Source organism: Grammomys surdaster, unplaced genomic scaffold (assembly GCF_004785775.1).
Source record: "Grammomys surdaster isolate TR1022 unplaced genomic scaffold, NIH_TR_1.0 367, whole genome shotgun sequence".
Lineage (NCBI taxonomy): Eukaryota > Metazoa > Chordata > Mammalia > Rodentia > Muridae > Grammomys > Grammomys surdaster.
Genome location: NW_021604786.1, coordinates 2,992,145 through 3,007,121, shown reverse-complemented (window position 1 = coordinate 3,007,121; position 14,977 = coordinate 2,992,145). Strand labels below are relative to the sequence as shown.

The window sequence follows — 14,977 nt, the reverse complement described above, 5'->3', positions numbered from 1 at the left end:
TGGGTGCGTGTATGTGCACAGTGTGGAGGTCAGAGGTCACTTCAAGTGCCACCCACCTTATTTTTTGAGGCAGGGTCTTTCAGTGACCTAGTGCTTTCCAAGAAGCTAGACTGCTTGGCTACCAAGTCCGTGGGAACTGCCTGCCTTTGCTATTCCAGAGCTGGGGTTACAAGCATGTGCCAGCACGCCTGGCTTTTTAAAATGGCTTCTGGGATCTAAGTCAGGCCTCCATGCTTGTAAGGCAAGCACTTTAGTATCTCAGCCATCTCCCCAGCCTTCACCACAGTTTATTTTTTTAAATAGGAAAAAGTCACCCAGGTAAAGAGGAAGCAGTAAAGCCCCATCCTGAGCTAGAAAAGAGACAATGACAAAATGTCTCAAGGACACCAATAAACGTGTGTCCTATGACTGTGTAATCGAGCAGGAAGAAGGACAGTCAGCATTCCCAAGAGAATACTGGACAACTCAAATGAATATGATCGGTCTTATCAGAGGACAGACTCTCCACAGCAGGATTCTCCAGACCAAATGAGTACTTAGGATGTTTAATGAAGCGAAGGTATGCAAACAAGACAAGAGTTTGTGGAGAGCTTTTTCAAGCCCTTCTGGCACTTAGGTAAAAACAGCAGAACAGTTTTGCTGGGTAGTTACTGAGGTCTGTCTGTAACCTAAATGCTGTTTCTGGTTTGTTCCCTTCAGTATCTACAACAATCAATGCCCTCTTTGAAGTATGAGGCTCCAAGAATGTTGAGTTGACTCAGAAATTACATCAGGTTTTACTTGCAGAGCTTTCACTTTGAAGAAACTTATAATGCAGCAAAAAGGCAGTCCGAGTCCATCCCTCAAGATGCTTGCCTGAGGATCTCAGTTCCACCCAACCAATAGGAGTTTCTTTGTCCCTATTGCAAAACAGCACCCTCTCCGATGCGGTAGTCACTCACCTTGTAGGTACATAGAGTCCATGCTGAAGACTACCCTCCCAAGAACATTAATTGATATAAACCACAGCCCCCTTACCTGCTGTACAGAATTCTATAATCTCACTCCATTCAGACACGACGTAATCACCATCAACTTGTTTTGAGGCAGTCTGCACCGCTACTGTGTACTCAGTCCTTGGGCTCAAAAACCAGTGTCCACGAACAGTCATTGGCAAGGGAACAGCTTTGGCCACCAATTTTGTTGGAACATCCTAGGAAGAAGCAAAAAAGGAAGGAAGAAGAGGTGGGAACAAATAAAGGGAGGAACAAGTAGGGCAGGAAGAAATAGGGCAACAGAAGGCTATTAAAGCAGGACTTTCAACTATGAACAACAGGGAGGAACCTCAACTCCTGGCTAAGAGGAGGGCTCCTGTTTAAGAACACCCAATAATTTTTATATTTAAACTTTCTCCATATGCAGAAATTAAGCCAGGAAGACCAAGAGATAGGCTTAATATCCTACAGTTCAAAAACAGAAAAGGACTTTTAACCCAATTGCCATTATTTATAACATGCAGTTTCCCTCTGAGCTATCTTCCTCAAAGCAAATTTAAAAAAAAAGACAAAAGAACCAAGATTTATTGATTTAATGTCTATTAAGTTAAAATATATTTGCTTGATTTTTATTGCTTGATAATTTTACTAGAGAGGTTCATTACTAAATATTTTATATGTAAAGGAGAGACTGCTTTCAAAGTAAATATTAAAAGAGACAAATCCATTTCACATAAAGATTAGGGAACTTTCCTGCAAGTATGGTGTCTACGTGTCTGAGAAAAGGCTAGGTCTTTTCAAGCAGCGATTAACAAGTTAACCTGCAGGCTGAACACACACTACATTTCCAAAGCTGTGGAATGGGTGAAGTAGAGTCAAGCATTGAAGTATTCAGTATTTAATGGTAAGCATATCAAAGATGCTTCAAGAAGGCCAATGCCAGCAAAGAGAGTACCCACGATGAGAACTGAAATTTGATAATAATGACTGCCGTTCTTTCTTTCTCGTTCTTTCTTTCACACTTTTCTGCAGTACGTAAATTCCTCCTTATATTTAGTTTGTGTGAGCATCCACACTGTGAAAGGCAACAATTTTGGGAAATCTAAGATGTATAGAAGTTTCCCAAGTTAAAATTGAGTAGCACTGTCTTTTCCAAAGACTGGCTTTTTGTCTGTTTTCATTGTCAGTAAAAGCAATGAAGCAGAGGAGAAACACTGGGGCCAGGTACTGGTTCTTGCTAACTGCCACATCTGGAGGAAGAGCTTCCCATATCACAGGGGGTGAATGACAGCAGAGACAGCAGGGAAATTTACCACATGTGAGGCTTAGTAAATGAAACAACCTCCCCACTAATATTAGGGCATATTTTCAGGCCTAAAGTGTTTAAACAACTCCACACAAGTTTCTAAGCCAACCAGTTTGACTCAGGGAGGGATGTATGTGCTTCAGTAGAAAGCTATAGAGAGCTTACAGCATTCTTCTGCCTCTATGGAAGGATCTTTACAGCTAGGTAAACAATTTAGCTATTCTTCTCTACACAGAATAACTGAACTGTGAATTGGGGACAGCCTTCCTTTCTGCTCCCAACTCCACTGCCCTCTCCAAGCCAGTTTCATTTGCATAGCTTTTAACATAAATGACTCCGAATGGATTCTCTCCTGAAGTATCCTTATAGCACAGGACCAATTTCCTCTAATGAGTTTACTGTAGATTTCTATCTCTGCATATAGTCATGCGTTACCCTGTTACGTGGCATTTCATTTTCCTCAAGAATTCATGATGGGGATAATGTTTTAAATCACCCAGAATTGTGATTCTTCTTCACTGAATTTATTCTTTCTCTTAAAATGTCTTCCAGATGAAATGGCCTAAGTCCTCCCGGGCTTACCTTGTGTTTAAACTTGTTGGAGTTCTTGTTCTCTTTCTTGTTGAGGTCAATGAAGTAGTGTGTGATGCGGTCCTTTGACTTGGAGTCCATCTCCCATGAGATCTTGAAGGAGTCACATGTGATGTTATTTATTTTGATGTTATGTGGGACAGGTAGCTCTTCCATCTCTGCTATGCCACTGTCTTGTGATTTGTTACCTGCCAGAAAATAGTGCATGGAAAATTAGTTGCTGATGAATGGATTTCCCAGTTTTCAAAATCTTTAGTGGTATCTATCTTTCTTCCTTCCTTTCTTCCTTCCTTCCTTCCTTCCTTCCTTCCTTCCTTTCTTTCTTTCATCAGTTATCTAAGTACTAAATCTAAGATTCTGTTTTGCTCATGAAGTCATTCAAATGATAATAAAAGATATTTACAAGGCCAGTTTAAAAAAACAGACGGTTCAATCCTATGATTATTATATTTCCATTTCCCAATTTCTGATTTATAGAAACACACTGCTGATCCATCTTGCCTATAAAACATCAGCTGCCTGGTTAGGTTCTCCCTGAAAAGCCTCAAAGGACCATTTTTCCTATATGACCAGTCAACAGTGATCCTAAGTAACTTGGGTGTTTAGACCCAGAAGGTGCCCCAGAAATGCTGATAATGAAGTGGTCCAGTCAAAGGAAGGAGATGCTTCTGTAAAACGAGAGGTAGCAATGGGTGGTGACAGAGACTTGCTCCTCCTACTTCAGTTTGGGAACATCATATAGAATGTCAGTGTACAGAGGTGCTACTGCTCCTTCAAATAACACTAACGTCTAGTTTACTCTGCCCAGGGTGTCTGTGGTAATCATTTCTCTATTGGCGCCTTGACGAATTCAGTTCTGAAAGCCGAAATAATAAACAAGGCTAAAGACAAAAGCTGCGTGCCATGCTGACTGAGCTCATTAAAACTGTGAAGAATCACCTCTACACGTTCACTGGAGAAATCATTACCACCTTCCTAGCAGCACAACAGAATGGCTGAAGGACAAAAAAGAGGAAACATAGATGTATTTGCCATTTCAACTTTGGCAATTTATCTTATTCAGCTAAATGTGATGAATAATTGATCCATATCTCCTGAAAAGCTTTTTTGTTGTTGTTGTTAAAATGTGAGAAAAATGAATTAAAATGTGGAGATCTGTGATTAAATCCTACGTTTTCCCCTAAAGGCATTATTACAAAGCTTTTATTATGTCAAGAATCTCTATTTTAAAGCTTTTCCTCACAGCCCCAGTTCTAGCCAGACTAACTGCCTTTATGCTGCCTTCTTGCTTTGGAGACGTTAAGAATTAGGCTAACTTTCTTCCTCCTCATACGTCATGAATCACTTCCTGAGATTCTGAGCTAAGTGACAGAAAAAGAGAGATTTTTGTCTCTAAAAACTGACAGAACAAGAGTAGGCAAACACCACCATCATGCAGTAATGCCCCCAGTCACTCTCAGCTGTCTGTCATGTGTGCATCCATAGTCAGCTTCCCTTCCTCAGTAAGACAGGACTTTGAGAGTAATTCTGGGGGACTTGAGTGATGGCCTCTTGGTTAAGCATGCACATCTCTCTTGCAGAGAACCCAGCATGCACATGCACACTGCACAACCATCTGTATTTCAATTCCAGAGGACCCACATCCCGCCTCTGTGAGTACTAGGCATATGCGCAAGCAATATATTATGTACACCAAATAAAGAAGACTAATTCTGGCCATAATACTTTAATGTTCAATGATTCTAACATGCGTTGCTACTGTGCTAATTAGTAATACTGAATACAGAGCAAATACATGATTTCATACATTTTGTCTATCCAACATGAATCATACTTTAAAAAAATATTTCACAAGTAGTTCCTAACAACAGCATTTATTGACATGCAGGATAAAAACATTGGCAGATTATGCCTAGGAATATTTACATATGGCTTACTCGCTGAGCTTAAAGTGTCTTATATATTTTACACCAATGCCTAAATTAAGCATAGATCACTTATTTAACCCCTGGAAGGACCCACTCATATTACCATCCCATCCTTACCTACACCCATGCCCCATTCCCTCAGTACTAGGAGTCAGTCACTACTTCGCCATATGTCTTTGGAGACATCTGTTCTGCACAGCACGATCCTCCATGATCGCCTTCTTTCAAGCAACACAATGCTTCCCAGGTTCATCTATGCTACACTGTGCTTTAATTTATTTTTCCTGCTACACAGGGCTCCACGGTATGGATGGACCCCCTTTCATTTATGTCTTGAGCAGCCGATGGAAAGCTGCTTCGCCTTTGTACCTATCACAGACGCTGATGCCATGCACAGTCATGGATGAGTCTTGGTGGGCACCCACATTGGATTCTCTTGTGCGTATCCCCAGGAGTGGAAGGGATTAGAAGGTCAGATACTAACTCTCACTTATTGAGGAGCCAGAAGACTATTTTTGCAAAGAAGCTACACCACTTCACAGCCTCTCCAGCTGTGGCTGTGAACTCTTACCAAAGCCTTTACAGTCTGTTACGAGAGTTAGTCTTTGCACCTTTTGCGGAGTTAGGTTGCCTTTGGAAGGGTGCAACAACAAAGGACCATCTTAAACCAGAAAGACACTCTAACAGACCTTGAACCCACTGGCCCCCTGATTGTACACTTTATCCCCTCACACTATGAGCACTACACACGTATCATACAAAATACCCAGCTTCGGGAACTGTTGGAGCAGCAGAAGTAGATCAAGGCCATCTGCTACTCTCATTGTTTATTTCCTTACTCAACTTGCCTTTGATGCAGCCAGTGGAAGGCCCCAAGCTTCTTCTGAGCATGCGTCCAACTAACTACTTAATCAATACTTTTCTTGCTTTCTTCTATCAACAAGGTATTCTAGCCCATGTTCTACGTTTCCATGGAAGTACGGAAATCAGTCACTTCTCTAAGGGCTATGGTTCTACGGCAGGCAGATTCTAAAACCTAAGTTGTAGTTGTGATTAGCTCTGTTAAATGTGCCTTTTTCCAGGGTCTCTGGATGGCTAGGAGAGCCAGAAACCCATGCATGTGGTCAGTAATATCTACATTCATGTCCTGACACATGACAGCATCAGTGTGTATACTCACAGGCCAGCCAGTTCCAATCCAACAGCACACAGCAACAGTCCTCCTTAGAACTTCTATCATGATTTCAATAGCCAGAAAATTGTTTTAATTACTCATAGTGTGTTTGTTCAACACAGAATACATCCAAGGAACGTCTGAACTGCAGTTCAATTCATTAAAGGAAGCAAGTGTACTGCTACTTCAATACTGATAATAGTTTTTTTTGTCTTTAGTCAAAGCGAAATAGTCAAAATATTATTTTGCAAATCTGAGCCATGCTAACTCAAAATAGTTTCTCAATAAAAAAAAAATACTAGGAAATCACATGCCTGCTTAAGTGTAGCTCTATGTTAGATCAGTGTGTGTCGTGCTAAGGAGCAGAGATGGCCATGTACTTCAGCATGTCTGTATGCTTGGATATCTAAAACTGCATTAAAAATAAAGTATACTAGCAAAATTTCCATTTCCATAAAAAATGATTAAACATAGAAATTAAAATTTTATTTGCCTTTTGTTGAGTATACACTATAGTTTCAAATGACTAACGAAGAGCTGTACTCAGGAAAAGTCTCACTTTTATGTTCCTGTTTAGAGCTAGCCCCTGGGGATAGCTGGTATCATATTTGAAATGAGATGCTTAAATCTGCCTCACAGAGACCGGAAATACTGCATGGAAAATTCTACTAATAATTGACAGGAAGAAGGCAAGGCATAAGTAACACATGGGAAAGACCCAGATATCAAGGCAACTCAAGTCCCAGACCTTTCTATTCCTTCCTATCCTCCCTTCCTATTCCCAAGTTCCTTCTCCTCTCATAGTAGAAATGGGCTACGTCGCATAAATCATACATTGCAGGTTTTCTTACAATAAGACTAGGTCTGTCTTGATAAAGTATTTCATAAATAAGGACTCTTCACTAACATTTTGCTGGTGAATACTAGTGTATTTAAAAGTAAGTTTATTTAATTAAACAACGTGTTTGCAACTGGATTTAGCCAGTCCATCTCTCTCCTTCCCTCCTTTCTTCCCTCCCCCCTCTCTCTTTCTGAAATCCCTGGTGAGAAGAGTATCTATCCATGATACAGGTCCACCCCATTCACCATTAACCAATCACGTTATCAATCTGTGTTCTGCAGTTATTGCTTTAGTTTTTAGCAAAGTCAACCCACTGTGCTGCACATATTTTATTTTCCTTATACAGTATTCATCTAACGAAAACTCTTTAAACTATCTGAAGTATGCAAGAATGTCTCAAGTTTTAAAAATGCCTTGAAATTTAAGAGGTTATTTGCCCCATGTACTACTTGGACATTTGTTTTCTTTTTTAGCTAGCATTTTTTACTGGTTTTAGAAAGACAGGCTCTGAATATTATTGCACTAATGAGGCTTAGTTTTTTTTTCTCTCTTTTTAATTTTTGCCTTTATCTTTACTGTTTCCATTCCGGCCTACTATTTTGGCAATCAAACACCCTCATCTCAGGATGAACACTGAATTCCTTTTATTTGCTTTCGCTGTCTCATTCTTACACTCTCTAAATATATAAATATATAAATATATAAAGTATAAATTACTTTCTTTGTCCAGTACTTTAAGTATTCCCTGCATGTTCTGACGGATGGTCTTTTCACTGTATTTTCAGAGAAATTCTATAATGTTCTTCTTCCTCTTACACCCACGCACGACTGTTTTCTCCCAAAGGTGAAAGCGTATTTTTCAATCTTAATTTCTAGTTTTATTTACTGCATGTGACCAGTGCTGTGTGCGGTGCCTTAGTTGGCACCATCTATTTCTGTGACTGTTGCCCGAGGGCTCATTCTCTGCTAGGGGGCATGGAGGTGCGAGGCTGGATGCAGGTACAGACTAGCGGGCTGGCGTTTCTGCATTCTAAGTCACATTGTTGGTATATTTCCTTACTGTTATCCACTACATCTATCCTGTACCAAAAGTGGCATCTTAAATCCTTTATTGGTAACAGGCTATTTCTCTAATAGCATCCCTGAACCACCATCCATCAGGAGCTGTTGCTTTTAAATGTGGGTATTTGGGTTATTTGGTTTAGGAGGCCCCGTATGTTTCTCTATTGGTTATGAATTGTGGCTTTTAACATTTAACACTGTCCTTTGTCCTTCCAGCTTGAATTATTATCAAATTGACAGGAGAGCAACACCTACTTTCTTATTTCTTACCTTTCTGCACATTTTTCTGCCGTTCATTTTTAGACTGCTAAATGACTATCTTAAGCACCACATCCTCAGAGCCAAAAGTGATTTTTAAGTTCCTAGTAGATGAGCTGAGCACATTCAGCACCGTGGGAGTCACAGTTTACTTCTCCACAAATCTGTCACAGACTTTGTGTGTATTGTCTTGTATCTTTCTGATGTTTGTGTTTCTTCCTGCTTACTCCTTTGCTTGTTTTCCTTAAATTTTGTTGAATATTTAGGGAATATTATATTCTTTACTCATGGTTACCACTGTGTTTGGTCTCAAAATATGCTTGATCTCCTTTCTCCTTAACCATTTGTCAAGCCTTCCCAATAAGAATGGCAACTGTTGCTATCACACACTGGCACTGTCTTTCTGTTTATTCATTCATTTATTTATTTTTTTATGTACACTGATTGGTGTTTTGCCTGCATGTATGCTTCTGTGAGGGTGATCTTGGAGCCACAGACAGTTGTGAGCTGCCATGTGGGTGCCTGGAATTGAGCCCAGTGATCTTAACCGCTGAGCTGTCTCTGCAGTGCCTATGTACTGTCTTTGTAACCATCAAGGAGCTTGATTTGCTTGCTTCATTTCCTATTTTCAGTTATATAATTCCTACCTTGCCATGACATACATACATACACATACATCTATCTATCATCTATCTGTCTATCTATCTATCTATCTATCTATCCATCTATCTCTTCTATTACCTTTAAAAACAAAATCAGGCAGCAGCAAAAGAGGACATGTCATTCTATAAGAGACATGCGTGAGTTCTAGGACTGACGGGAAAGTAGCTGTGAGCAGGACAGAGCTCAGGGGCTGAGACTGAGCGAGCGCATGCGCAGACCTCACAAATAGGGCAAAGGACAATGTGGCCTTTAAACTTTCATTTTCAGTTGGGTATTTGTTTGGATACTTCTAATCAGTCATTTCAGATTACAGAGTTCCATTATGCTAATAGCCTGTGCTATTTTTCTGCGCCGACTGCTGGATCTCACTTTCAGAGGGGCCCAGCTATTAACTACAGAATGGTTAGACGAGTGCCTACAGGTCAGGCAGTCTTAGAGATGTGTGGCCTTGAGCAGCTATCTTCCGGTCCTCTAGGCTGCTTCTTCACAGGCCAGCAGTATAGAAAGAGGTCATAACCCACATATGAAAACCTAAGCTCTGGCCTGAAATAGACAGTCAATGTTAGCTTACACTCATATAAAAGGAAGTGATTAAAACTACTCTCCTTTGCTCTAATTAATATATAACTCTGCTAACACAAGGTAGACTGCCAATATCCCTAGTAATCTTTAATGATTTACTTCTTTGGAAATTCTATTTGTTGACATTTGTTAGTGTCCATATATGTCTAAGTATTTTTTAGTAAATCCATGTTAAACGAGACTTCAGTCTCTTAGTTTTGATATAATATGCATGTGTGAATCTAGATTTAATTTCATGCTTCTCTCTCAAATACACTTCCCCCCTTTTTATTTCCTGCTAAGGGAACCCCGTTGCAGAGCATTCCCAAGAGCTGTCTTTAAGGTTCTGTTTCAGCTCAGAGTTTGCGGTGCTGCTTGGTAACACCCCTGAATGAAGAGAACACAACTGTCATCAAACTCACATGCCCTACAACCAGCCCTGGAAAGAAGCTGAGTGTAACCTTTCTGGTTCATAAAGTACGATGATTGGGTGTTCATGCCATTGTGTGATATGTGCCACCTATAAACCTTGTTATGACGTGGGCACATTACCCGTCTGACATGAGATAAAAAGAAAGAAAAAAAAAAGTTGAGTGTCGTTAGTATGTTCTGCTCCTTGGTTTAGAGTGTTAAGCTTTTATGACCCCCCCCCCCGCACCACCCCCTCCCCCCCTCATCAAACCCTGTCTATCCTGCAAGGCTGGTCCTTCACATACAACACTGGATTTTTGCAGTTCATAGAAGGAACATAAATTTCTGGTTTCACTAAAACATGAAACGGTACAAGATTACTACTTCACATTTCTACTCTTAAACTCATTTCTAATAGCAGTATCTGATATCAGAGGCTACGTTACACTACCTAATGAGTTTTAAAACAGATGTGGATCAATGTCCTTAAAGTTGAACTGAGGAATAGTAAACACGCAACAAACGAAAACACATGTGCATGCCCCCACTCACACATATCACACATACCAAATTTTATATCTCTATAGCTCTATAGCTCTATTTCTATATCTGTATATATCAAGAGACTTCTCTACTACCTCTCTTAAAGTGAGATAAGTAAGAATATATGTATATATAGGAATAAAATGTTTGTTACCTTTCCTTATGAAAGCAAAACCACAAATGACAGAAGATCATATTAAGTACGTTTTAAAGATGAGATGATTTCCTTTCAATTGGTGTCATAGCTCAAAAGTATTAAAAACCATTCAGTGCACAACTGCAAAGCCTCTGACAGATGCTCACATGGAACGGGAAGAGTTTTTCTAAAGCTCGGCTGATATTTGTAGTAAAAGGGATTATTTGATATGATTATTAGAAAAAAACAGCTGGCTACTCTAGCTAAGGGTCTTCCACTATCCAAGCAAACTAAGGTACAAATAGGGTCCCAAAACCACTATAGAGAATATTGAATATAGCATCAGACTAGAGCTTTTAATGATGGAAATGTTTATAAGCACTTACATTAACAAGACAATATTCTAAATCCTTAGCATATATTTTCTTTTTCCTTTTTTTAGTGTGTATGTGTGTGTCTGTGTAAATCACCCATGATCACGTGCCCACCAAGGCCACAAGAGGGCATTAAATCCCCTAGAGTTGAGTTATATGTAGTCGAGCTACCTATTGTAGGTGTTGGGATAAGAAATCTCTGTAAGAACAGGAAGTGCTCTTAACTACTGAGCCATCTCTCTAGCCCTGTTTTCAATTCTTGTAAGTTTCTGACAAGTATCATCTCCATTCTAACAAATTAGAAAATAGAGTACATTCAAAGATGTTTCATAATGTGTTCAATGCCTAACAACTGGTATAAAAAGCCATGATTTCAAACCAAGTGCTGAAGCATTCAAGTGTGGGCTTATAACCATCAAACCGCCCCAAGATGGTTTGCCTTACCTGCTCTAGAACTATTTGCATTCTGGAAAAAAAATCCTATACCATTCACTCTCCTTAATCTATAGACTAGAAATGGTTTGCATGAGAACTAAAGTCACTTCTAGGTCTGACATATGAATCATTAGAGTTACTATATTTTGTCAAGCTTCGTTTTCTCGAACTTAAAATCAACTGTCTGTATGTCTGTCTGTGCATACATGTGGTGCCTACAGAGGCCAGAACAAAGTAGTGGATCCCCTGGAACTGGAATTTTAATGATTGTTAGCTGAGCCATGTAGGTGCTGGGAACTGAACCTGGGTTTCCTGGGAAAGCAGCCAGTGCTCATAACTGTGGAGCCTTTTCTCTAGTCCCTGAGTTTTCCTGAACTTTGAATGTTTATTTGCTGGACGTATTTTCTACTACCTCGTGATTAAATATCCTTGTATTTGGGATTCTTGTCATTAGTTTCTTACAAAAGTTCAGTTCATTGAGTATCAACCATACAGTCTCTCTCTGGAATGTTGTGTGGCCATAGCCGAGTCATTTCATATACTTTAAAATGTAGATTGTCCATTACTCCCATTCTTCTTAATAATCCCATTTTCTTTGTCATATGGTGTGTGTGTGTGTGTGTGTGTGTGTGTGTTCCTGCAGGCACACTGGTGCTTGTGTGCTTGTGGAGGCCAGAAGTTGACGTCAAGTGTCTTCCTCACTATTTTCCACCTTACACACTGAGGCGGGGACTCTCACTTGAACCCAGAGCCTGCTGCTGCTTGGGCTAGTCTTACCCCAGCTTGTTCCAGGGATCCTCTCCCTCTGCCTCCGGAGGCTGACGTCACAGGCTGACCTCTGCATCTAGACACACAATGACATTGGGTATGGGGAACCCAAACTCTAGTCCTCATCCTTGGGCACTAAAAAGTGCTCTGCCCAGCTAGCTATCCCCTTGGCCCTCTGCTGCTGTTCGCGACTGTTCTTTAAAAAACTGGTCATATGACCTGCTTGCCTGATAATGCTTGCCAGGACTCGAAAGCTTGTCTCTCAGCTCCTCTGGCGTTGACAGTACCTATAATAGACAGGCTAGAGCCTTCTTTCTACTCTCCAGCACTCTCCAGTACTGTTTTGGGTTCTGGAATCAGAGGTTGAGATCAGCTAGCTCTGTTACTTTTAGTTCTGTGATTTGAGATTTACTTAGATTTTTGTGTTCACATGATTTACCTTCAAATCGAAGGGAAGAATTTTCACTCCCCCAGGACAGGTAAATTGATCAGGAAGCCAATGAAGCTTACATAAGAGACCCTCACCTATATATGTTATCGTCAAGATATCATGCTGCTTTTCTCAAGGCACTCAAAATTGTAAAAGCTTGACACACCATAAAATCTGGATCCATTTCTTCCTATAACAATAACACAAATATGCAATCCCAATATAGTAAGTGCCCAGCTAGTTAACCAATGGTCCTTGGCCAAGGGACTTGGATGAAACAGACTACTGGTATCTACACAAATGAGATTAATTTCAAGGAGACATAAGCTAATGCTAGAACTTTATTATTATTATTATTATTATTTTACTATTAATTAATTAATTTATTTATTTGGTTTGTCAACTGCAAAGTAACAATGACTGAATAGAATGTAAGTTTTCTCTTTGTTGAAAGTTGACATTCACAACATACCTGGGTTCCTGGGTAGAAAGGACTAAGTGTTAAAAAGAACCAACTTTCAAATGAGGCAGACATGATGCAATGTTATTATATTTATCTAGGAAAACCTGATTTACATTTCTTCTTTTTTACTTTCTTGTTATCAATCCTTATGGGTATATTTAAGAATATTTTTAATTAAGTGATTTTAAAAGATAATTCGGTATGTACCCCATTTTGGACAGTTGTTTTCCATATTTATATTTACCCTTCCATTGTGAGATAATTATATAGAAAGTGTTTTAAAATGCAGTGTACAATAGCAGTATACTAACCACAGAGACCAGAAGGCACAGAAGCATCTGAGACCTTCCAAGGGAAGGTGCTTCATCCTGTAAAAATCACACGGTCTACTACAGAGAAAATGAAGACGGGCATCTTTATGCCCTAGAAAAAATTAAACTTGCATCTTAAAACATTTAAGTGCTGTTATTGACAAATTACTTAGTTATTTTTATATTTTTTCCAATTTCCACCATGCAAGCTTGTAAACAAGACAACCGACTGCACTCTGATGTGTTTTCCCTTACAAATGAGGCTGTGCTCAGAGAGCTGTCAGGAAGTTGATAAGCTCAATGACACCTCCCTTCTCCAACAGGAACAGATGGTTCGTTTCCCCTATCACTTGAAATTCCCTTCATACTTGACGGTTAAAAGGTGTCTCCGTTTCAAAACAAATACAGGTGATCATGTGTTTCTGTGGAAGGCACTACAGTGTACCATCGCCTGCCAATGTCAGGCTACGGAAGGCAAAAGTGGCTCTTGCTAAATAAGTCTGTGCATTGCTTTTCTATTCACTGTGACCAAACACCTAACATGCAACTCAGAGAGGAAGGACGAGGATTTCTTTTTGGCTCACTGTTTGAGGAGATACAGTCTGGGATGCTGGGAAAGGCACAGCCGTGGGAGCATGAGGCCTTGGTCCTACTGTGCCCACCCAGTCAGAAAGCAGCTGGTGCTGATACTGGTACTCCACAGGCTTTCTCCTTCCTCCCTCCTATTCAGTCCCAGGTTCCAGACCCTCGCGCAAGCTACCTGCATTCAGCACTAGCCTCCTCTCACTCAGTTAAACTTCTCTGAAGAAATCCTCACAGACAGGTCCAGAAATCTGTCTCCTAAGTGATTCTAAATGCAGGCCAGCTGACAATTAAGATTAACCATCACAAACTGACCCCTTGTCAATATAATATCCAAACACATCACTTTAAAACTGTAATAGTAAGTATATACATTTTTGAAGTTAGTCTCACTCTCAGGACTAGATTTTAAAAAATCAAGCCATTTATGCTGACAGTTAGAAGGTTGTGACTTATATATTCAACAGACATGCACATTCATTGGCTGCTCATCTGTACAAGAGGATTAGAGATGAGATTATGAGACACTGTGGTCCATGCTTTCAAAATTGTGTATGAGTCTAGAAACATGCATATGTGACAATATGCAAAATGTAAACCCTTACTGCTACACATTTTTCCCCAGATAAGTTACTTGCTTCCCTTCACAACCAAACTTCTCAGGACATTTGTCTTTTTCTTTAATTCTTACTAACTCTTAAGCTTGGTAAAATGTACTTTCAGTCTCTAGGACTCCAGCATATTTCCTCTTGTCAGATGGCAGCAACAGCTCCTTCTCAGTCCTCCTCTGACTCTCCTCTGGTGGGGCTTACTTAGGCCATGTTATGTCGCACACACTTGTACTGAAGGGAACATCTGAAGTAACCCACTTCTACCAACATGAAGAATTCTTACGTTCTTCCAAAGTAGGTTATCAGACTCACTCCTGAAGGCTCTTCCCTATATCTAGAAGGAAAGAATGTCATTATCTCTGAAGACCCAGAGAATCCGAACAACCAAGCCTCCTGTGGCTCACCTCCTACTCCCCTTGTCCAGTCCCCTCTACAGTGATTTATTTCATCACACTGAGCATAAAGTACACACAACTTGCTCTGTTTTCTTATGCCCTCATTTATTTATTTCCTTCCTTCCTTCCTTCCTTCCTTCCTTCCTTCCTTCCTTCCTTC

The 14,977-nt window shown here is 40.0% G+C and overlaps 1 protein-coding gene and 1 non-coding gene across 3 annotated transcripts in view; one reads left to right on the top strand and one right to left on the bottom strand.

Annotated features, from left to right (window-relative positions):
- Phyhipl (phytanoyl-CoA 2-hydroxylase interacting protein like) overlaps positions 1-14,977 on the bottom strand; it is a 41,839-nt gene that overhangs the window by 10,188 nt on the left and 16,674 nt on the right. For both annotated transcript variants that reach the window (XM_028780258.1, XM_028780259.1), the window contains exons 2-3: positions 2,863-3,059; positions 1,018-1,192 (exon numbers count right to left, since the gene is read on the bottom strand). In XM_028780258.1, coding sequence (XP_028636091.1) covers positions 1,018-1,192; positions 2,863-3,059 — 372 coding nt within the window. The remainder of the gene's footprint in view (positions 1-1,017; positions 1,193-2,862; positions 3,060-14,977) is intronic.
- On the top strand, positions 9,818-9,920 carry LOC114631901. The gene has a single exon (XR_003713020.1). It is a non-coding gene; the product is annotated as a small nucleolar RNA U13 (small nucleolar RNA).